Here is a 23819-nt window from a genome sequence, read left to right as displayed (position 1 = left end):
AAAACCATCCGGAATTAGCCGGAAAGGAAAGTGGGAATGTAACAAGTAAGAGGAAGAGTATACTGTAAGATAACAGTGGACAGACAATCGGAAGTACTTCTACATTTTTCTTCTTTCTTTTCTTTTTATTATTATTATTTTTTTTATTATTATTATTATTTTTTTTTTGCATTTTTATCTTTTGTATTATTATTTTTGCAGGTATTTTTTGTTATTACTTTTTTCGTTTTGTGTTTATGCCTTATAAATTATGTTTATGAATTAGGTGGTGAATGTTTGGAATTTTGATTTAGTATATATATATACATACATATATATATCCTTGGTTATTATGATTTGATTTGATTATGATTTGATTATTTTATATGTGTGGAAGTATTGGCTCTGTATGCATGATTATAACAAGTTATGATTTATGTAAACTCGTGAAGGAGGGAGCATTGAATCCCCCCTTTTTTTTTCTTTTTCCTTTTTCATTTTGTGATTTTTTGTTGGTTTTTTTTTCTCTGTATTTATTTTTTTTCTTGTTCCTTTAATATGTAATTTTAAAAATTCTGAAATAAAAATTTTTAAACCAAAAAAAAAAAAAAAAAACCAAAAAAAAAGAAAAAAAAAAGAAAAATCCGAAACCAGCACCATCAAGTATTCCAAAAGGACTGGAGTAAATCTTTTTGATATCTGAAAGATTATTGTAAACAATTAACACCACTAGCAGGGTTGTCTGAAGACCTGTAATGAGAAATTTTCTGTCTTTCTATATTTATTTAAAGTTTGAGCCATTTTATAATGAGTGTAATTAGAATTGGAAAATGTACAAAATGCAATGATATAAAGGTTAATTTTGAAAGCCATGGGGTGGGCGGGAAGTCGATAGGCTCTACAGAGCCTGTCTCTACAAACTTATTTATATATATATAAGTTTGCCTGCCCTATTCCTGTATATAGGATAGCAAAGAGGGGGAACTGTCAAATCAACACTTTGGCAGGTAGAGCCCCTGCCTTTGATGCAGCTGTGTTTAGGATTGATTATATGTATTGCCTGATGCCTGCGATCTGCATATGTACCGCAGCAATCTCAACATTAATGTCTTTGGAAAGAATCCTCCTTGCTCTTCAGCATCTGGGAGCCAGAACCAGGATCTTGCCATGCAGAAACAGACATCTTAAATGACGACACCATCAACAACTGTGTGAAAGAGTTGCTCTAGTGCAGTGGTGGCCAAACTTGGCCCTCTGGCTGTTTTGGGACTACAACTCCCACCATCCCTAGCTAACAGGACCAGTGGTCAGGGATGATGGGAATTGTAGTCCTAAAATAGCTGGAGGGCCAAGTTTGGCCATGCCTGCCCTAGTGCGACTGCCCCCCCGATTAACCCCACACACAGAGAGATCCACACGCTTTCCGTGCAGCGTTTGTTGTGAACATTAGACGTCATGCATGCAGTGAAAAAGTGGGTCGTTTATTCAAGATACAAACTTGTGAGGTTTTGTACAAGGTCCAATATCGCGCACACACACAAAAAGGATACCCCAAAGAAGTAAAGCAATAGTTTCCTCTTTGCATTTAGCATTCTCTTGAACTGCTATATTCCAACCCTTCCCTCTTAAGCACAGAGGTCAATAAATAATAAACCATGCACAAGCGACGCCGGCTTCCTCACCAGCAGGGTCTCCCGGTGCTGTGGGGTCTTTCGTTGGTGCATCAACAAGCATCCCCCAGATTCAGCTGCAAGTCACGACATCATGACATCATCCTGATATGTATAACAGCCAGGATTTGCTGAAAGGGCTATTCACTGGACACAATGCAAACGAGACCACACCATACACTGGCCAGTGCTTATCCTCCAAAGTGGGCCAGTTGTTACTCAGCCCGAGTGACATAAGGGGAAGATGAAGGCGTTCCCTCCCTTCTGAAGAAAACGGCCACCACCCACTTGCTTTTTAACACAGAAGTCCTACGGAGGAGTTGGCGCTACCTGTCCTCTTTATTTCCTAACGTGCCTATCTCCTTCGGTGGCCTCTGGGAATCGTCGGCCTTGCTGCTGTCCGTCCTGGAGCTGACGGAGAGTGAAATCCCACACGCCGCGAAAGCCCGGCAAATTTCACGCCTGGCGTTCTCGCTAGCCAGCACGTAGATGAAGGGGTCTGCCACACTGTTGGCGGTAGAGAAGCAGAGGAACACCACAGATATAGTGTAGACGCCTCTCTCGAAACTGCAGCTCTCCGCTGGGTAGAGGAAGTAGACCCCGGACCTTATGAGCAGCACAACATGGTAAGGGGCGAAGCAGACCAGGAATATGGCGATGATGGCAATCGCCAGGTACTTCACTTTAGTTTTCTGGGGTGGGCTGAGGCCGCAGCTGCTCTTGATACTTTGGAAGATCCGGTAGTTCATGAAAAGGAGCAGGGTGAACGGAACGAGGAAGCCCACAAAGAACCGTGCCACGTTGTAAAAGGCCAAGCGGCGGTTGAGAGGCGTTTCAAAGCAAATCGTGCTGTTCTTGTCCTGTATTTCTTCCTGGAAAAAAACGGGGCAGTAGATCACGGCGACCGTGACAAAGAGGGAGGTGGTGACTATCGCAGCCACCTTCTGGGACCGTATCCCTCTACTTTCCAGCGCGTACACGACCGCCACATAGCGGTCGATAGAGACACAACACAGGAGGAGAATGCTAATGTAGATGTTGCAGAAAAAGATGTATCCGGTCACCTGGCAGGATAGGTCCCCCATCTTCCACTCGCGGCCGTTTTGCAAGTAGACGATCCAAAGAGGGAGGGTGCACAGGTACATCAGTTCGCAGAGGGAGAGGGCGCAGAGGTAGATGGCAGTGATGGTTCCCCTGCGAATCTGAACGAGCGTCAAGAAGGCAGTTAAGCAGTTGGTTGGGATGCCTATGATGAAGACGATGCTGTATACCGCAACCAGAAGATTCTGGCTGTCTCTGTACGGCATGGCCGTGGAATTGCATGTGGGGTTACTCATCTGGGCTTCTTCATCTGGGCCTTTGGAAGGTCTGGAAGCAAAACGGAGAAAGTTAGATGCGCTAAGGAATTTGCAAACCCTCCCTGGCCAGCCTGTCTGCATTTGCTTGTATATCAACAACCTCAGATATGCAGATGACACAACCTTGATGGCAGAAAGCGAGGAGGAATTAAAGAACCTTTTAATGAGGATGAAAGAGGAGAGCGCAAAATATGGTCTGAAGCTCAACATCAAAAAAACCAAGACCGTGGCCACTGGTCCCATCACCTCCTGGCAAATAGAAGAGGAAGAAATGGAGGCTGTGAAAGATTTTACTTTCTTGGGCTCCTTGATCACTGCAGATGGTGACAGCAGTCACGAAATTAAAAGACGCCTGCTTCTTGGGAGAAAAGCAATGACAAACCTAGACAGCATCTTAAAAAGCAGAGACATCACTTTGCCGACAAAGGTCCGTATAGTTAAAGCTATGGTTTTCCCAGTAGTGATGTATGGAAGTGAGAGCTGGACCATAAAGAAGGCTGATCGTCGAAGAATTGATGCTTTTGAATTATGGTGCTGGAGGAGACTCTTGAGAGTCCCATGGACTGCTAGAAGATCAAACCTATCCATTCTTAAGGAAATCAGCCCTGAGTGCTCCCTGGAAGGACAGATCGTGAAGCTGAGGCTCCAATACTTTGGCCACCTCATGAGAAGAGAAGAATCCTTGGAAAAGACCCTGATGTTGGGAAAGATGGAGGGCACTAGGAGAAGGGGACGACAGAGGACAAGATGGTTGGACAGTGTTCTCGAAGCTACGAACATGAGTTTGACCAAACTGCGGGAGGCAGTGCAAGACAGGAGTGCCTGGCGTGCTATGGTCCATGGGGTCACGAAGAGTCGGACACGACTAAACGACTAAACAACAACATGGTTTTTTCAGATTCAAATATTGCAGTCACATATCCAACATACAACATAGAAACAAGGTTCCAAAGAATCTCCTGGACTTCCCTCCTCCCCTTTATGGGTCTTATTGTTAAACATTTTCTCCTGCACCTTTTATAATAATCAAAACCTTTTACCCCCTCTCCATTGTGTCGAAAATTCACCATTAAACTACAAGGGTTATTCCAACCTCACTATCGATTTTAACTGTTTACAATGGTTTTTAAGATAAATTACAAATTTTCCCCCATTCCTTATTACAATTTTGTTCTTCCTGATTTCTGATTCTTCCGGTCATTTTAGCCATTTCGGTGAAATCCGGCAACTTGATCTGCCATTCTTCTCCGGTAGGGACTTTTATCTTCTTCCTTGGCGAGCTTCACGATCTGCTTCAAAGCCATGACTTCCCTCCTCTCTGGACTTTTTGCCTGGGTCTTGCCCCACTTCTGGAAGCCCACTGGAGCTCAATAGCAAGAGCGCCTGCATGGCGCAACAGTCCTTGCCCCATCGCCTCTCGCAAAGCTCACACAGAATCCAACTGCAAGCCTTGCCTTCGAGAGAAAGTTGTAAATGGCTGGGGCCCCAGTTAACGTAAACAGCCCTCCCCCTCCCAGGGAGGTCCCCACCCTTTCTCAGTTCCTTCTGCCTTTTATATTTCCTGCGCCACTATGTGTAAGAAATTATGCAAGTGGCACCGGCTAGGAAGAAAGACAGAGAGAGAGAAAGAAAGAGAGAGAGAGAGAGAGAAAGAAAGAAAGAAAGAAAGAAAGAAAGAAAGAAAGAAAGAAAGAAAGAAAGAAAGAAAGAAAGAAAGAGAACACCCCCTTTGGCACCTTAAAACCCAACACGTTTCGATAGATTAAGGATGGACAGATTTGCCAGTTTTGGTTCCCTGCTTTTCACCCCCCCCCCCTTCCGGGCTTAAATTCTAGTTCTTCACCTTTCTGCAGAAATTTGAATTTTTTAAAAAAATCCTAGAATAGAATCATAGAATCATAGAATCGTAGAGTTGGAAGAGACCACAAGGGCCAAGCAGGAAACACCATCAAAGCATTCTTGACATATGGCTGTCAAGCCTCTGCTAAAAGACCTCCAAAGAAGGAGAATCCACCACACTCCTTGGTAGCAAATTCCACTGCCGAACAGCTCTTACTGTCAGGAAGTTCTTCCTAATGTTTAGGTGGAATCTTCTTTCTTGAAGTTTGAATCCATTGCTCCGTGTCCGCTTCTCTGGAGCAGCAGAAAACAACCTTTCTCCCTCCTCTATATGACATCCTTTTATATATTTGAACATGGCTATCATATCACCCCTTAACCTTCTCTTCTCCAGCATTTGGTTTGAATTTATTCTAATATTCAGATTTTAGCATGCAGTTTTGACTAATATACTTTTGTGTGTGCAAGAAATCCTTATTCCTATTCTTATTTAAATTTGTATGCTGCCCTAGACCCACAGGTCTCAGGGCGGTTACAACACAAATTCGCAATATAAAAATATGAAATACATAACAGAAATAATTAACAAAAACAAACCAATAAACCTCCCCCCTTTCCCAACACATTTTAAAAGGGCATTGGATGTCAGTCAGCCAAAGTGGAATGTTTTTGTATGTTATTTTCACTTATGCACGACTTTTTGCACATTACTCTGCAGGAGAACGGCACCACAACGTTTGGAGGAGTTCACATTTCACGGCGAACCTACCTGGTTCACACTCCCCAAAATGATGCAAAAAACCCAAAATGATGCCTACCGTCAAATTGTGTGGATCTCTGAATTTTGCAATGCACTTCTCCAGAAATGCACATGCTGGCGAAAATAACATACAAAATTGCACTATCTTAGGGGAAACTGTTTTGCAAAACGTGTGTACCGTGTTTCCCACATTTTAAGACACCGTCTTATATTTATTTTACTCAAGAAAATAAGCCTATGGCTTATTTTCAGGGGGTGTCTTGGTTTTTTTATTAAGCAATCTATTTTTTATTAAGCAATATTGGTTTTTTAAAAAAAACAAATCCTTCCACGCGGAAGGAGAGTACCGAGCCAGCAGCAGCAACGCTGGCCGCTGCAATAGGAGGCAGGCGCCTGGAACCAGCGATTGCTGCAGCCCCAACAAAGCGCGCAGCAGCGCCACTCGGTTCAAGGCAGTGGGACCCAGCAGTGTCATCCTCGTCCTCCCACTGCTGTTGCTGCTGCTAGCCCCTGGGGGCCGCGGAGGCGGCTGGGCAGCGACAGCTGGAGCCCAGCTGGACAGCAGCAGCAGGAGGAGGACGGAGGCAGGCGCCCAAAAGCGGCGCCGAGGCTGGCTGGCTGGCTGGCGGAGGAGGTGGTGGAGGTGGAAAAAGGGAGGCGGGCGGAGCCACCGCTGCAGCCCTTGTGGGAGCCGCCTGGCCGGCTGCTGGCTGGAGGGGTGCATACCCGAGCGGGAGCCGCCGCTGCCGTTGCCGGAGGAGGAGGAGCCTCCCGCTGCCGTTGCTACGCCGGAGGAGGAGGAGGAGGGAGGCGCATCGCGGCCAGGCGCACACAAGGAAGGCCGGCCAAAGGGAGCCCGCAGCCGCTCAACAGCAGCTTGGCTCCGCTGGGCTTAGCTTCTCTGCCTTGCAGCCGGCTGTGGCTGCCGCCGCCGCTGCCTATTGTCACGGGAGAGGCAGGGAGCGAGCAAAAGAGGGCGCGTGCTGGCCCAGAAGGAGGAGAAAAGGTGCAGACGGGGAGAGATGGGCGCCCCAAAGCGCCCTGACCATTGGATGTATTTGCTGCCTCCCAGGGTCGAAAAGGAAAGCACCAGTAGCCCCAATAGGAAAGACAGGCCTGCTCCAGAGGGGCAGGAAGAGGCTTCCCCCCCCTCTCCCTGTGCGCTCAGCAGGCGGTGGAGAAATCAGCTGAGAGGCGCGTTTTCCCCCCACGCCTGTCGCTGGTTCGCTGGCTCCCTGAGCACACAGGAGGGGCTGAGGAGGTGACAGGAACAAAGGTGGCTTACTTTCGGGGTACGTCTTACTTATCTTACTTCTAGAAAAACCCTCCCATGGCTTACTTTCTGACTACGTATTAAAAAAGGGGAAACACGGTATTAGGCAAGATTGTGTAAAAATAAAATTAAAAATGAGGATATTAGGAGGAATTTGCACTAAAATGAAGGGGGAATTTTCATAAGGACTGATGTGGAAATGTGGATAACTACAGAACTCGCTCCGTAACAGCCACCAATTTAGTTGGTTTTAAAAGAGGATTGAACAAATTAGAATTTGCTTTGGGTTGGGCTTGAGGTTTTGATACTTTCTAGCTTCAGGGACTGTGTCGACCACAGCAAACTATGGCAAGTTCTTAAAGAAATGGGAGTGCCTGATCACCTCATCTGTCTCCTGAGAAATCTCTATGTGGGACAAGAAGCTACAGTTAGAACTGGATATGGAACAACTGATTGGTTCAAAATTGGGAAAGGAGTACGACAAGGTTGTATATTGTCTCCCTGCTTATTTAACTTATATGCAGAATTCATCATGCGAAAGGCTGGACTAGATGAATCCCAAGCCGGAATTAAGATTGCCGGAAGAAATATCAACAACCTCAGATATGCAGATGACACAACCTTGATGGCAGAAAGCGAGGAGGAATTAAAGAACCTTTTAATGAGGGTGAAAGAGGAGAGCGCAAAATATGGTCTGAAGCTCAACATCAAAAAAACCAAGATCATGGCCACTGGTCCCATCACCTCCTGGCAAATAGAAGGGGAAGAAATGGAGGCAGTGAGAGATTTTACTTTCTTGGGCTCCTTGATCACTGCAGATGGTGACAGCAGTCACGAAATTAAAAGACGCCTGCTTCTTGGGAGAAAAGCAATGACAAACCTAGACAGCATCTTAAAAAGCAGAGACATCACTTTGCCGACAAAGGTCCGTATAGTTAAAGCTATGGTTTTCCCAGTAGTGATGTATGGAAGTGAGAGCTGGACCATAAAGAAGGCTGATCGTCGAAGAATTGATGCTTTTGAATTATGGTGCTGGAGGAGACTCTTGAGAGTCCCATGGACTGCTAGAAGATCAAACCTATCCATTCTTAAGGAAATCAGCCCTGAGTGCTCCCTGGAAGGACAGATCGTGAAGCTGAGGCTCCAATACTTTGGCCACCTCATGAGAAGAGAAGAATCCTTGGAAAAGACCCTGATGTTGGGAAAGATTGAGGGCACTAGGAGAAGGGGACGACAGAGGACAAGATGGTTGGACAGTGTTCTCGAAGCTACGAACATGAGTTTGACCAAACTGTGGGAGGCAGTGCAAGACAGGAGTGCCTGGCGTGCTATGGTCCATGGGGTCACGAAGAGTCGGACACGACTAAACGACTAAACAACAACAACAGCTTCAGGGAAAGTTTTTGCAGGCTGTTTCATTTCTGCACCAACTTGTATAACAAGGAGCACTTCTGCTTGGCACACCTTCCACTTGCACGAGGCAAAGGATCATGGGGAATGTTGTAGCGGGCTTATTCACTGGCCAGACTTAACTGTCGCCCTACAGTAGGGCTGCTGGGGATAATCTGCCAGGGGAGGTGCTCACCTCCTTCTCTTTCTCTCTCTGCTATCTCCTTAGACCAAGGGCCATGTGAGGGCTGAAATTTGTCTACTCCCTGCCCTCCATGTTAAATATAATGGTTTAATTGACACCAAAATGGAGAATGCCTGAATGTGTATTGCTGACTTTGGAGATTTTCCATAGCAGCATACTAAGAGCTTTCTGAGCTCTGATTAAGTTAACGATTAACTGAGAATGTTCTCTGCTCTATCACATGAGTGTTTAACCTTAGATCACATAATCAAGGTATTCAATTGCAAATCGCCATCTTGGAAGGCTGGTGGCTGTTTTCTTTGTTCCAAGGCTCCATGAGTGAAGGATGTGCAAATTACTCACTCCAAGGAGCTTACAGCCTTGGACTGAAATGCAGGCTAATGTAGCTTATTTCTAAGAGGATGAACCTATGCCTTGGACAGGCATGTGCCTTATGGAACTATCTGGATGTAACTTTGATTGTTTTGTACCTGTTTTGGAAGAAAGTTCTGCAAGTAAATTTTTGAACAATACTTAACACATCAATACATTACTTAATACATTGTCTGGACAATGTTTTATTCCAATAAGAGGTGTCAGTTTTTATGCATCCATTTGCTTCAAGTTGAACGATATTAATATCTGCAATACTCCCGGAATGTACTGCCTTTCAGTTAAGCCACCCTGGGCCATTTGATGATATAAATTTTGAAACTATGTTCAAGGAGTTTCTTCTGAAGGAAGGGCCACGAGTCAGTGCTAGAGCATTTCCCTTGTGTGTAGAAGGTCCCATGTTCTTCTCTCTGGCATCTCCAGGTATGGCTGGGAATGTCTCCTGCCTGAAACCCCAGAGAGCTGCTGCCAGCCAGTGTAGACAATACTGGGTTAGATGGACAAATAGTCTGACTGAGGGCAGGGCAGCTTCCTATGTTCCTAAGGTTTTGAAACATCCCTCAATGAATAACTTTAGAGGTATCCCAGGGATCTCTTTATCATCAAGTTGTCCTGAGCAGCCTGGCTGAAAGGCAGTCCATTCCTGGAGGACAAGGTGTGAGCAAACACCAGCCCTTGGTGTGCTTTCATGTGGCCCTTGACAAAAAAAAAAAGCGGGTGGCAGAGAAAGAGTTAATCATTAATTCTGCAAGTTGCTCAGAGTCCTTTAGAAAAACTTGTGGAAAACCCCCAAAGAAACCCAACCCTGGTTATGTGCTGGCACTCCTGGAATCTCCTGCCACTCAGAGGGTGTTCACAACAGCATCCATTGTGTCCTTACGATATTGTGGGCTGCTTTGGCTGGTCTAGAATCTTAAAGGTGGCATATAAATAACGTTATCAGTAAATAAAAGTGAGATCAATGCGCCTGGACACAAAACACTGAACGCACATCTACTGCTCTTCCCAGCCCCGGCGGGAACTGGTACTTCAGAAAGCAACGGTTGCTGTGTGTCTTTAAGTTGTGGTTATTCTATACTAAGAATAGCCAGATCCTTTGTGAGATAAAACATCCGCTTTTCAGGCTGCGGTCAGGTTGCTAACACACCTTGCTTCAGAAGCCAGTGCAGGACAGGATATTGACAGGGTGGGGCAGGCTTTTAGGGAGAGGGTAGGATAGTCAAGCAGCAAAGCCTGCTGAAACAACAGGGGTATTAAAATGGGGGGGGCATTTGTGTACTCATATCTATGGGTCCTCTTTGTGATGCTTTTGTTGTTAATGTATTTAGTTTTCCTTAGGATCATCTTTGAAATGGCTGGGTTTTGTAACTATGGGTTCCTCCAGCTGCCCTATTTATTGGGTGTTCATCCTGATTTGCTTGAACAAAGCCTACGGGGAGGATAGATTATGGTCAGTCTTTATCATATATTTCATAAAATGTTGTTGTTGTTTAGTCGTTTAGTCGTGTCCGACTCTTTGTGACCCCATGGACCAGAGCACGCCAGGCACTCCTGTCTTGCACTGCCTCCCGCAGTTTGGTCAAACTCATGTTCGTAGCTTCGAGAACACTGTCCAACCATCTCGTCCTCTGTCGTCCCCTTCTCCTATTGCCCTCAATCTTTCCCAACATCAGGGTCTTTTCCAAGGATTCTTCTCTTCTCATGAGGTGGCCAAAGTGGATCAATGCCTTGTCGTGGCAAAGGGGCTTGAATAACTCAGAGAAGCTATGAGCTATGCCATGCAGGGCCACCCAAGATGGACAGGTCATAGTGGAGAGTTTTGACTAAACGTGATCCACCTGGAGAAGGAACTGGCAAGCCACTCCAGTATCCCTGCCAAGAAAACTCCATGGACAAAGACAACAGGCATATTTCATAAAATAATAGACTCATAGAGTTGGACTTTGTCAGAAGCCTTAATGAAATTAAGATACACTATGCCCACAGCATTCCCCTGATCTACCAAGCTTGTAACTCCATCAAAAAAAGAAATGAGATTTGCCTGGCATTGAGAAACCCATGCTGGGTCTTAGTAATCACAGCATCCCCTTCTAAGTGCTCACAGACCGACTGTTGAATTATCTGTTCTAGGACCTTTCCTGATATTGATGTCAAGCTCACCAGTTGGTATTTACCTAGGTCTTCTTTTCTCCCCTTTTTGAAGATGGGGACAACATTTGCCCGCCTCCTGTCTGGAGGGACCTCACTTGTTCTCCAAGAATTCTCAAAGAACATAGACAAAGGCTCTGAGATTACCCCTGCAAAGTCCTTTAGTTCCCTTGGGTGCTGCTCATCAAGACCTGGAGATTTGAATTCATTTAAAGTAGATGGGTGTCCCCTTACCACCTCTTTCCCCATCTTGGGTTGCAACTCCCTCCTTACATCATTTATTCTGTTATCACCAGGTTGGGCACTGCTTTCCTTTTGGGTGAAGACAGAGGCAAAATAGGTGTTGAGTAGTTCTGCTTTCTCACTGTCTCCCAACAACCTTTCTCCATCTTCTTCTCCACGCAGAGGACTTGCTTCTTCCTCCTCTTGTTTCGGACACATCCTATGAAACCTTAAAAAATAATAATATTGCTAGCCTCTCTTGCAAGCCTGAACTCATTCTGAGCTTTAGCCAGCCCGACCTTCACCCTGCAGCCACTGGCTATTCGTCTATACTCCTCCTTTGGGATTTCCCCTTTCTTCCATTTCTTGTATTTGTTCGATTTGCTTGCAGGGAGGTTATATAACAATGAGCACTTGTCCTGATTTGCTTATGTGGGGCTGTTTATGAGCATTCCTCCTGATCCGTCTGCTGATTATACAACGTTGCCTATTTGATGAGCATTTATCTTGATTTGTTTACAAAGTGGTTAAATGGAGTGGTTTAAATGTGTCAAAGCATGGTGTATTCCACACTTTCGTTTTGCCACCACTTTCCTTTTCACAAGACTTTTATAGACTTCAGTCATGCCTTTTCTCTGGACTAAAAAGTCCCATGGCCCCAACAGTTCCACCCACGGTTCCACTGAAGAACTCAACGGCAGTGGGTTGATTTTGTGGAGATGTCTGCAAGATGGCTGGGTTCCTCTCCCCAGTGTTAAGGAAGCAGCTCCTACGTTTAGTTTTCAAAAGAGGATCTGAGAACAGAGATCTCATTCTATGAAAGAGGATGTGGAAATCGTAGAGAAATCGGTTTGGCGCCCACTCAAAAATGCCCCAAAGCTCCCCTTTGGGAGAGTTCTTAACTGCATAATATTGCTATAGATGGGGCGGCGGCACTAAACCCTAGAAATTAATAAATGGGATGTGAAGGGAGAAATACAAGCTGCAGAGGAATTCCTGAGCTAGCCTATGCAAAACGACCTGGCCAAGTCGGGGACATTAAGAAACAATACAGGGCCATTGCAGGGCATTGGCAATGCAAGGAAACTGTCCTCCCCCTTGCCCTGAGGTGTGAACAGAGACTGGGGCTTTGGAAGGTTGGCAGGGTTAACTGGGTGTGAGGTGAAAAGAGAGTTTTTAGCAGGGTGTTCTGGGAAGAAGAAGGGAGAATAAAGACTGGGATTCATCTTGGGCAGGCTGGCTGAAGGCTGGCTGAGGCAGATGCCTTGGACTCCAGGGCTGTTTTGCTGTGAGGGACAAGCCCCTCTTGAAATGACCATGCTGTAAGATGTGGACTGCAGACTGCAGTGTAAATAGGTGAATAAGCCATATGTAAATAGGTGAATAAGCCATATGTCGTAAAACTACGACAGTTTCCTGCCATGTCTCATTTCTCCAAAGGAACACAGACCCTGAGTGAATGCCTGGCACCCCATGGGCTCTTGCTGCAGCTTGGCAGAGGGTGTGAGTGGCACACAACTTTTGTAACAATATCACCGTATTTTTCGCTCCATAGGGCGCAGCTGACCATAGGGCACACCTAGTTTTTAGAGGAGGAAAACAAGAAAAACTTTTTTTGCTTTCTTGAATTGTCCTAGGCATAGCAACCAACTCCAGAGGCATAGATGCTTTTGCCCCCCCTCCAATTAAATATTTGAGGAAGCTTCTTTTGCAAAGGGGGAAAGCTCCATTTTTTTAAAAAGGATCAGCTCAAAGTTGTGCAGCTTTTTTTGCAAATGGGAAAAGCCCCATTTTTGGGTGTGTGTGTCAGCTTAGAGTTGTGCATCTTTTTTTTTTGCAAAGGGGGAAAGCTCCATTTTTAAGGATCAGCTCAAAGTTGCTGAGTTTCCTTGCAAAGGGAAAACATCCTGTTTGTATGGGGTTCAACTCACAGTTCTGCAGCTTTGTCGATAAGAAAGGAAAGGGACCCATTTCTACAGTTTCCAGAAAGATAATCTAATCAGCCAGTTACATGTCTCCCTCTGCAGACATCAACTGAGGCCTAGGCAAGGGGCCGGGAGGGGCCGGGAAGGGAGCTAGCTCTCTTATCTCCCTCCCGATCTCTTGCAATCAGCTGTTGAGCCAGTTCCTTTCAGTTCATTCCCTCTTGTTAGCCTTTAGCTCTTTCTTTTTAAAAAAAGCACAATCTGCCTTTAGCCCCTGGGCAATTTGGCTCCAGGCGATCACGCATTCGCTCCATAAGAAGCACAGACATTTCCTCTTACTTTTTAGGAGGAAAAAAAGTGCGTCTTATGGAACGAAAAATACGGGATCTCCTCACACCTTAAAAGCATTGATTCCCAAATCACTGGGAAGGACCATAGCACAGTGATGAGGCATCCCCTTTGCATGCGGAAAAATTCCAGGAATCTCCCACAATGCCCTTAATGTAACGTTTCCCCGGGGCATTGTGGGAAACAAAGATGGGGCCTCTCGGTTGGGGTTTGGAACCTGTCATTTTAATTTCCCACAATATTCTGGAGTAATGTAGGCACTGTGGGAAATTTAAACGGTGGCTGGCACAGACTAGGGTGCTGCTGCCTGTTGCCTCTCTGGGTAAGGGTGCCAGCTTGGCTCAAACCTAGAGTCAGTCCTGTTGTTGTAGGGGAAAGTGAAAAGAACGGAGGTGTTTAGATACTGAACCAAGCAGGAAATCACACCAGGCCAGGCATGTCCGCGTGGCAACGTGGGTTGCCAGTGTGTGAGAAGCGGGGTGGAAGAGCAGACAAAAACAGACAGAGAGTGTGAAGAAATAACGACGACAACCAAATTTCCTGTTGACTTTACTGCTAGGTTACTGGGTTATGAACTGATCCAGTTTTTAGTTGTTTACTGTCTCATCTTCCAACCTTTGTCAACCTGGTGCCCTCCAGATGCAAACTCCCATCATCGCTGCCTGGGGCTGATGGGAACTGCGGTCCAGAACATCTGGAAAGTGCCAGGCTGGCAAAAGCTATAATAATAGTATATTTTGTGAGCTGCTCTGTGATCAGGGTGGTGTGGTGTTTAAGGCTTCTGTTGACACCAAGATTTAATTTTTTGGTGATGCATTATTTTTAATTTTTGCATTTTGTTGTTAGACCTTATTAAGGGTATAGATTAATTTTGTGGAATATTTTTTGGATGAGAGGCTTTCACTAACATACCGATTATTTCATAGAATAATTTAATCATAGATTTGTAGAAGGGACCCTGAGGATTTAAAGTTTGGTTTCTTATTTTTTAAAAATAAAAATAAACATGAAGCAAACAGAAAGCAGCTCGTTGTATTCTGTAATTTATGAATTGCAGGGTGGGAGGTGGTGGTGGGGAATTATTTGGGATTGTGATCTGCCTTGAGTGTAGTTTACTATGGAATGGTATAGATACAGGATGACGACAATGGGGAGTTAATTTGATCTTTGTTGCCTATGAGAATTACAGGGGAAAGTAACATAACAAAAGAACCTTCGTAGCACACATTCCAGGGTTATTAGACAACAACTTGCTCTCATTTGCTTGCTACCATCTCTGCCCAGTTCCCTTTTTTAAAAAATGAGGTTTTACTAAAATTTTTGCATAGTACAATAAAAAACAAACTAATCTAAAGAAAGAAGGAAAGAAGAAGAGAGAGAGAAAGAAAAAGAGATAGAAAAATGTGAAGCCCTCTCTCACAGACATACAGTCATGCCTTGGTACTCGCATGTAAGTGTTCCGGTTTTTGAACGTTCTTTCAAAGCTGAATGTCTGACACGGCTTCCGACTGAGTGCAGGAAGCTCCTGCAGCCAATCGGAATCCGCGCCTTGGTTTTCGAACGGTTCCGTGAGTCAAACGGACTCCCGGAACGGATTAAGTTAGACAACCAATGTACCACTGTATCTTAACTTTTGTCCCATGCAGAAAAAGGTGTGTCCTCCCAGCTCTCACGTGGAAGCATCCCTTTCTTCCCCCAGCCTCTCACCCTGGGAGATCTCTCCCTTCCCTGCCTCCCACACAGGGAGAAAAAAGGATCAGAGAGGAATAAAGAATTTTAAAAGGACCAGAGCGTGCCGGGGGGGGGGGGGACCAGAGAGGAATACAGAATAAAACTATCCAAACTGTCAGCTGTATATACAAGATTTCTTGAAAATATTTGAAACGATCACTCCAAGATAATACTCAGTTATTCTTCATAGAATCATAGAATCATAGATAATACTCAGTTATTCTTCCTAAAACTAAGATCATGGCCACTGGCCCATCACCTCCTGGCAAATAGAAGGAGAAGAAATGGAGGCAGTGAGAGATTTTACTTTCTTGGGTTCCATGATCACTGCAGATGGTGACAGTAGTCACGAAATTAGAAGACGCTGGAGGAGACTCTTGAGAGTCCCATGAACTGCAAGAAGATCAAACCTATCCATTCTGAAGAAAATCAGCCCTGAGTGCTCACTGGAAGGACAGATTGTGAAGCTGAGGCTCCAATACTTTGGCCACCTCATGAGAAGAGAAGACTCCCTGGAAAAGACCCTGATGTTGGGAAAGATGGAGGGCACAAGGAGAAGGGGACGACAGAGGACGAGATGGTTGGACAGTGTTCTCGAAGCTACGAACATGAGTCTGACCAAATTGCGGGAGGCAGTGGAAGACAGGAGTGCCTGGCGTGCTCTGGTCCATGAGGTCACGAAGAGTCGGACACGACTAAACGACTAAACAACAACGATTCTTCCTTCTGCTGTCTCTGCCCAGATCCTGAGCAAAACAGATAGATGCCTGAATGTCTTCTAGATCTCTACAAGGGCCTGTGGCACTCTGCACTCTGTTGGGCATGGGTAGCCCTGGAGACACCAAACCACAAGGCAGCTAGCAAAACTCTTTCCTCTTCACAAAGCTCAGCAACCACTAATTGGTTGCAAAGAAATGGTGTTTCCAGCTTGGTTAACCCACTGCCCACAGGCTAGCGAGGCGAAAGAACCTTGATGCATGGGAGAGTCTTTCTCATGGATTCCATCCCACGTCAAACCCCTGTCATGTCTGGTTTCTGTAACATTTAAAGGGCACCTGAGAATGCGAGTTGCTGGAGGACTCATTTGCCTACCATCTCGAGGGGAAAGTAATACTTGGCAACAGGATGTAATATAACAGGATCTGGGGGTTGATGCCAATGCTAATCCTCTGCAGGTTACACCCATAGGTTAATGAATATGGCTAAGATAACCTTTTGTTCCAGTGGGTCTACTCTGAGTAGGACTCGACTGCTGTGATCTATGGAACTGGCACTTTTGCAAGCACCATATAGATAGAATCATAGAATCATAGAGTTGGAAGAGACCACAAGGGCCATCCAGTCCAACCCCCTGCCAAGCAGGAAACACCTTCAAAGCATTCCTGACAGATGGCTGTCAAGCCTCCGCTTAAAGACCTCCAAAGAAGGAGACTCCACCACACTCCTTGGCAGCAAATTCCACTGTCGAACAGCTCTTACTGTCAGGAAGTTCTTCCTAATGTTTAGGTGGAATCTTCTTTCTTGTTGTTTGAATCCATTGCTCCGTGTCTGCTTCTCTGGAGCAGCAGAAAACAACCTTTCACCCTCTTCTATATGAGGGTGAAATATAATCTCTATAATATAATAATAACATAATATAATATAATCTCTGTCCTGCACTTGCAAGAGACCACCAGTGCTTTAGCATGGCAAAACTTGTTCTCTGAAACTCCCTGCCTATTGATATTAGGCTGGTGCCTTTGCTGTACTTTTCTTGACGACCGCTAAAATGTTTTTCATTGTCTGGAATGGATTAATCCACTTTCCATTACTTTCAATGGGAAAGTTCGCTTCAGGTTAAGTATGCTTCAGGTTAAGTATGCTTCAGGTTAAGTATGGACTTCCAGAACCAATTAAGTACTTAACCTGTGGTACCACTGTACTGTAGAAGGAAGTGAGAGGCAGATGGGGCTTAGCCACCTGGGAAGGTGGCCCATTAGGAGAAGGAAAACTCTGATCCTAAACCTCTGCTGCTTTGCAGGATATCTTCAGGAGAAGGAAAGGCTCTGGAGTAAACCCTACACAAATCCAAAAGGGAGTCCCTAAGAGGGGTGTCTTCTAGCAACTTCTGCAGCCAAGCTAAGGCCAGATGTATTGCTTTGCTTTCCCTTGAAGCGCATCAGCAAGGCCATGGGGGGGGTCATTGTCTGGGCAGCCCAGGACCTCCAGACACACTGCCCAGGCTTGCGCCCTAGAGAGGTCACTGACCCTTGAGACGAATGGATACCAACAAGGGATAAACTGGATATTTTCCCCCAGTGCCCCTCCTTGAACTTTTAGGCTGGCTAAAGGCCTGTTCCAGCCCTGACACCAGATCCTGTGATGCCAGGCTTATCCGTTGCCCTCTGGATGTTGTTGGACTACAACTCTCATCATCCTTGACCATTGGCCACACCAACTGGGGTTGATGGGAGTTGGAGTCTAACAATGACTGGAGGGCCATGGGTTCCTCATCTCTTCTTTAGGCCCCTGGCTCTACAATCTAAACTACACTGACCAATGTCTATGGAGAATTGCCTCACCCCTGCAACAAAATTTGATGCCGAAATCCAGCACTGCCTGAGCTCTGCGAATGTGGCTTTCTCCCGATTGAAGTGCAGAGTGTTTGAGGACCGGGACATCCGCAGGGAAAACATAATGCTTGTTTACAAAGCTATTGTACTACTAACCTTACTGTATGGTTGTGAAACATGGACCACTTATAAACGCCATCTCTAACTCCTCGAAAGATTCCATCAACGGTGTCTCCGAAAAGTTTTACACATCACTTGGGAAGACAGGCAGACTAATACCAGTGTACTGGAAGGAGCAAAGATCACCAGTGTTGAGGCAATGATTCTTCAACATCAAGTTTGTTGGACTGGTCATGTTGTGCGGATGCCTGATAATTGTCTTCCAAAGCAACTACTCTATTCCGAACTTAAAAATGGAAAGCGTAATGCTGGTGGTCAACAAAAGAGGTCTCAAGGCAAATCTTTAAAAATGTAGTATAAACACCAACAATTGGGAAACACTTATCTGTGAGCGCTCCAATTGGAGAACAGCCTTTACCAAAGGTGTCATGGGCTTTGAAGATGCTCAAACTCAGGACGCAAGGGAGAAACGTGCTAAGAGGAAGGCATGCTTCGCAAATCCACACTGTGATCAACTCCCGCCCGGGAACCAAGGTCCCAACTGTGGAAGGAGATTTGGGTCCAGAATTGGCCTCCACAATCGCTTACGGACTCATTGTTAAAACTGTGTTTATCGAAGACAATCTTACTTGACTACGAGTGATCGAAGAAGAAGAAGAAGAAGGGTAAACTACATTCTCTAGGATTCTTTGGATGATTCTGTGGCATTGCTTGTAAATATGTGTTTTTTTCATATATAAAGGCAATTCTTTCTCTGTTTGTGTGTATATTGTGGATGTCCCTAGATCTAAATCATCCAAAGGAAGTGCAAATTAGCTCACGCCCAAATTAAAACAAAAACACAATGCTTACAGCAACCATGGACTGGGAAAGGAAGCAGCAGCGAGTCAACTTACAGAGCAGATAAACAGGCAACCGTCCAACAAGGAAGGGATGTGCAAAGTTTGTCCCTGACCTCTAGGGTAAGGCCCCTGCACCAATGAGAAGTGGGACGCAGAAGCAATAATCGTGGTGCCGGGCTTTTAGCACCCAGAGCCCTTAGCAAAGTCACAGGGAAGAAAGGCAAGGCAAATGGTGCATCTGGGAGGAGGATGGAAGAATGAAAAAGCCTTCTGCCAACTCTCAATTTCATAATTTCTTAAAGAGCTAATGGAATGGGTGGAATGTACAAAATAACCCCGGTTGTGAAATAAAGGTGAGGCAATGAGAGAGGATCCCTGGGTTGCTGTGCTCCGGAGAAGACACAGCCACCAACTCTTAATTCAGAGCTGGGTGCACCCACCACTAAGTTCACATCCACAAGATACACTCTTATACCACTTTATCATAGAATCATAGAGTTGAAAGAGTCCACAAGGGCCATCCAGTCCAACCCCCTGCCAAGCAGGAAACACCATCAAAGCATTCTTGACATATGCCTGTCAACCCTCTGCTTAAAGACCTCCAAAGAAGGAGACTCCACCACACTCCTTGGTAGCAAATTCCACTGCTGAACAGCTCTTACTGTCAGGAAGTTCTTCCTAATGTTTAGGTGGAATCTTCTTTCTTGAAGTTTGAATCCATTGCTCTGTGTCCGCATCTCTGGAGCAGCAGAAAACAATCTTTCTCGCTCCTCCATATGACATCCTTTCATATATTTGAACATGGCTATCATATCACCCCTTAACCTTCTCTTCTCCAGGCTAAACATACCCAGCTCCCTAAGCCGTTCCTCAAAAGGCATCGTTTCCAGGCCTTTGACCATTTTGGTTGCCCTTGTCAGTATCCTTCTTGAACTGTGGTGCCCAGAACTGGACACAGTACTCCAGGTGAGGTCTGAACCAGAGCAGAATACAGAGGTACTATTACTTCCCTAGATCTAGATGCTATACTCCTATTGATGCAGCCCAGAATTGCATTGGCTTTTTTAGCTGCTGCATCACACTGCTGACTCATGTCCAGTTTGTGGTCTACCAAGACTCCTAGATCCTTTTCACATGCTTTAAACAGTCATCACCATCATTTTATTTGTACGCAGCCTTTCCATAGTTAAAACCACACTCCAGGCAGCTAACCACATTAAAAGATTCACATAACGCTTTGATGGTGTTTCCTGCTTGGCAGGGGGTTGGACTGGATGGCCCTTGTGGTCTCTTCCAACTCTATGATTCTATGAATTGCAAATGCAAGGAAAGTGGTGAAGAATGATAAATAAAATGCACTGAAAGCACACAGCCAAACCGAACAGTTTCCATCATAATAAGATCTCATAAAGGTCCAAAGAAATAACATCACGAACAGCAACAACCCCCTCCCCAAACCCCTCAACAACCCTCCCAGCCCAAGACTTGTGGCTTCCCCCAAAGAATACTGGGAACTGTTGTTTGTTAAGTGTGCTTTGAGTTGCTAAGGGACCCCTCACAGAGCTACAACTCCCAGCACCCTTAACATACTATAGTTCACAGGATTCTTCTGGGGGTGGGGAAAAACATGACTCCTAAAGTGATGTAAGTGTGCTTTAAATGTATGCTGTGGATGTGGCCGTAGACCAGGCACCCCCAAACTTCGGCCCTCCAGATGTTTTGGACTACAATCCCCATCTTCCCCGACCACTTGTCCTGTTAGCTAGGGATCATGGGAGTTGTAGGCCAAAACATCTGGAGGGCTGCAGTTTGGGGATGCCTGCCGTAGACTCTTACCTCCCTGCACCCTCAGAAAAAAAGGGGGGTGGGTGGGAAACCCGTTGTCCAGTTAGCAGATAGACCTGGCTGTCTGATGTCACAGGTCAAAAGGAGAGCAATTTACATACAAAAATTACATTAAAAAAAACAAACAACCCAAAAAGCAGATATCCAAAGATCTCGTGCCTGAAAAAATGCGAGCATACAGATTTAGTTATTTGCTACAGGAATTTCCTGCCTGTCATCCAAGCAGCTAGAGGCAGCACACATATATTTGTCTCTTATATTTTATCCTCTTCTACAACAACCCTGTCAGGTAGGGCAGGCTGAGAGATAATGACTTAGACTCAGCTGACCTAGTAAGTTTCGTAGCTGAGTGGGAATTTGAATCACTGGGCGCCTTTTGAATAAATCTGAATACTGGGAATCTGAAGCTAGGCTTTCCTGGTCTGACATGCAAACCAATGTACTCACACTGGGTTTCTGAAGCTGCTGAGTCTAGCCCAACACAGTCTTTGCTGACTGGCAAGCAGATCTTTAAAATCCTGGCGGAGACAGACACCTAAGATGCTTAAACGGGGATCAAACTTGGGATTTTGTGCATGTAAAGAAATAGACATCAATGTCACAAATTAAGGTTAAACAAGTCTAAATTGATTGGGAAGTCTTGCAGAAGAAACCTGCTCCCCCAAAGTATCGAACTTTTTGCAATAAAGAAAGTGACGTGAAAATGCGCTTGAAAGTGTGGGGTCTCACTTTCTTCCACACAGCTTCATCTAACCTTCCTCAAAACAAAATCAGGACAAAACGATCAACAAACACATTGTCTGGAAGTTCCCGCTGAGGTGCAGCTCCTCAGCCAAATGCACAAATCCAGCCATCACAGTCTCACTCTCCCAGTCCGGATTTTGCAGCCACTACAATTCATACTGTTCTAACCACACACCTATTTTATCATCACAAACAACCCTGAGAGGTAGGCTAGGCAGAGGGATAGCAATCGGCCCAAGGTCACCCAGAAAGCTTTGGGACAGAGTGAGGATTTGAACCTGGGTCTCACAGATCTTTTCCCTGGTATTCCAACCGCTACATTACACCAGCTCTCCAATCTTGGCTCCAGACAGGAAGTGGCTTTCTATGAGAGCTGATAGTAAGTGACAGACACATTATTTCCTGTGATAAACACCCTGACTGTGGGGTCCTACTCTTGCATCCCACCCATGAGGTTTCGGGGTGATTATATATTTGTATTCAAAAAAGTATACCCAGGGATTTTTTTTTCAGGTGGAACTCACCGGGACCCAATTCTGGCACTTCTCAGGTGGGCGCCATTGCCATGATAAGAGAACAAGAGAGGTGTTTGTGGTGAGTTCACCTCTTTCCCTAGAAAAATAGGACTGTATATACTACCTCGTCTCCTCCTCTCACCCCCGAAAAAAGCCGGCATGCAAAACCAAATTTGAAATGGAAAGAATTACAAAGAAAACATTCCCAAACGAAACATGTGCTCTGCCATGAAGGCATTTGAACTATCACAAAAACCTCTCCGCCAGCATGAGCATGAGGATGTTATGTGGAAATGTTGAGAAACGATGCTTCTCTATTACCTATGCATTATCTATATGTGTGCATATAATTTGCCTGTCATCAACCTACAGCTGCTTTCTCTACGAGGGAATAAGTCTCACTGAACTCAGTAAGGCACACTTCTGAGTATGGCTGAAAAGGGTGGTGCTCCGTTTCGCCCCATGGGCAACCCCAGTCGAACACCGAATGGGGCACCTGTGTCAAAAAAAAGTCAGTGTCAGAAAACACTAGCGATGGCTTACCTTTGCGATAAGCAACTCCCGGTTCTTCTCGAGTGCCTTGGAGCTCTCTCTTCGCGAAGGAGTATAAGAAGAAGCTGAGATCCCCCAGCTACTGCTGGCATCGACTTGTCTCTCCCCCTACATGCATGAAACCGGGGCCAGGAAGTAACAGTCAGTTGTGGTGTTAGCTCATGCTTCAGACAAAGGGAAGGGGGGGGGGGAACAGAAGAAGAAGAAGAAAAGAACCCTACACAACTAACTCAATTGTTTCAACACTGCCCACTTAATAGGAGTGAGAAATAAATTAAAAAACAGTGGCATTTCCGAGGATCTAACCACATGCTGCAATTTTTAGTATAATCGCTAGCAGAGAGTACTGTGCTTTTTTTTAGAGAAAAGGCGAGTTTGAGGCGACGTGATAAAATGATGCATTGAGAAAGGGGATGGTGAAAAGTACCGCCCCCTCTCTCCTAAAACAAGGCTTTGTGGACATCCGATCAGTGCGATCTTTCTAGAAAAAGAGGTGCTGGAACTCGCCACGAAGGCCTCCCTTGTTCTCTTAGAATGCAAATGGCACCCAACCTGAGAGTTGCCGGGACTGGGCCGTTTAGGGCAGGCATTCCCAAACTTCGACCCTCCAGATGTTTGGGACTACAATTCCCATCTTCCCCAACCACTGGTCCTGTTAGCTAGGGATCATGGGAGTTGTAGGCCAAAACATCTGGAGGGCCGCAGTTTGGGGATGCCTGGTTTAGGGCTTTAAAGGTCAGCACCAACACTTTGAATTGTGCTCAGAAATGTACTGGGAGCCAATGTAGATCTTTCAGGACCAGTGTTATATGGTCTTGGCAGCCACTCCTAGTCACCAGTCTAGCTGCCACATGACCCTGAGATTAAGATTCTCATACTCTGCCGATTGGCAGGATGCGGGTGGCGCTGTGGGTTAAACCACGGAACCTACGGCTTGCCGATCGGAAGGTTGGCGGTTCGAATCCCTGTGACGGGGTGAGCTCCCGTTGCTTGGTCCCAGCTCCTGCCAACCTAGCAGTTCGAAAGCACGCCAAAGTGCAAATAGATAAATAGGTACCGCTACAACGGGAAGGTAAACGGCGTTTCCCTGTGCTGCTCTGGTTCGCCAGAAGCGGCTTTATCATGCTGGCCACATGACCTGGACGCTATACGCCGGCTCCCTCGGCCAATAATGCGAGATGAGCACCGCAACCCCAGAGTCGGTCACGACTGGACCTAATGGTCAGGGGTCCCTTTACCTTTACACTGCCGATTGAGCTACCCCACAGGGATAGGTTTGGACCTATGTAATATTGCAGGAAAATTTCCCTCGTGGCACCATATAAAATGTCACAGGATCATAGAATCATAGAATCATAGAGTTGGAAGAGACCACAAGGGCCATCCAGTCCAACCCCCTGCCAAGCAGGAAACACCATCAAAGCATTCCT

The 23819-nt window shown here is 45.6% G+C and overlaps 2 protein-coding genes across 3 annotated transcripts in view; both read right to left on the bottom strand.

The window, feature by feature from the left end:
• The window catches only part of CDCA4 (cell division cycle associated 4), a 571510-nt gene that overhangs the window by 26831 nt on the left and 520860 nt on the right, over nucleotides 1-23819 (bottom strand). The window lies entirely within an intron of this gene.
• GPR132 (G protein-coupled receptor 132) lies at nucleotides 1390-22494 on the bottom strand. 2 transcript variants are annotated; one of them, XM_060271514.1, is made up of 2 exons: nucleotides 4172-4563; nucleotides 1390-3017 (listed from the first exon to the last, which is right to left on the bottom strand). In XM_060271514.1, exon 2 carries the CDS (start codon nucleotides 2984-2986, stop codon nucleotides 1976-1978), a length of 1011 nt encoding a protein of 336 aa, XP_060127497.1. In that variant the 5' UTR covers nucleotides 2987-3017; nucleotides 4172-4563; the 3' UTR covers nucleotides 1390-1975. The 2 variants fall into 2 exon arrangements, with proteins under 2 accessions (XP_060127497.1, XP_034960639.2); XM_035104748.2 differs by lacking the exon at nucleotides 4172-4563 and adding an exon at nucleotides 22381-22494 and having other exon boundaries at nucleotides 1391-3017.

Source organism: Zootoca vivipara, chromosome 1 (assembly GCF_963506605.1).
Source record: "Zootoca vivipara chromosome 1, rZooViv1.1, whole genome shotgun sequence".
In the NCBI taxonomy this organism is placed as follows: domain Eukaryota; kingdom Metazoa; phylum Chordata; class Lepidosauria; order Squamata; family Lacertidae; genus Zootoca; species Zootoca vivipara.
This window is presented reverse-complemented; position numbering and strand designations above follow the sequence as displayed.

What these genes read in the sequence shown, in the direction of transcription:
- GPR132 (XM_035104748.2), bottom strand. Translation starts at nt 22,481, where the DNA reads ATGCCAGCAGTAGCTGGGGGATCTCAGCTTCTTCTTATACTCCTTCGC. An exon ending in GGGAGTTGCTTATCGCAAAG is followed by an intron (nt 3,018 to 22,380) that starts GTAAGCCATCGC and finishes TTTTGCTTCCAG; the next exon opens with ACCTTCCAAAGGCCCAGATG.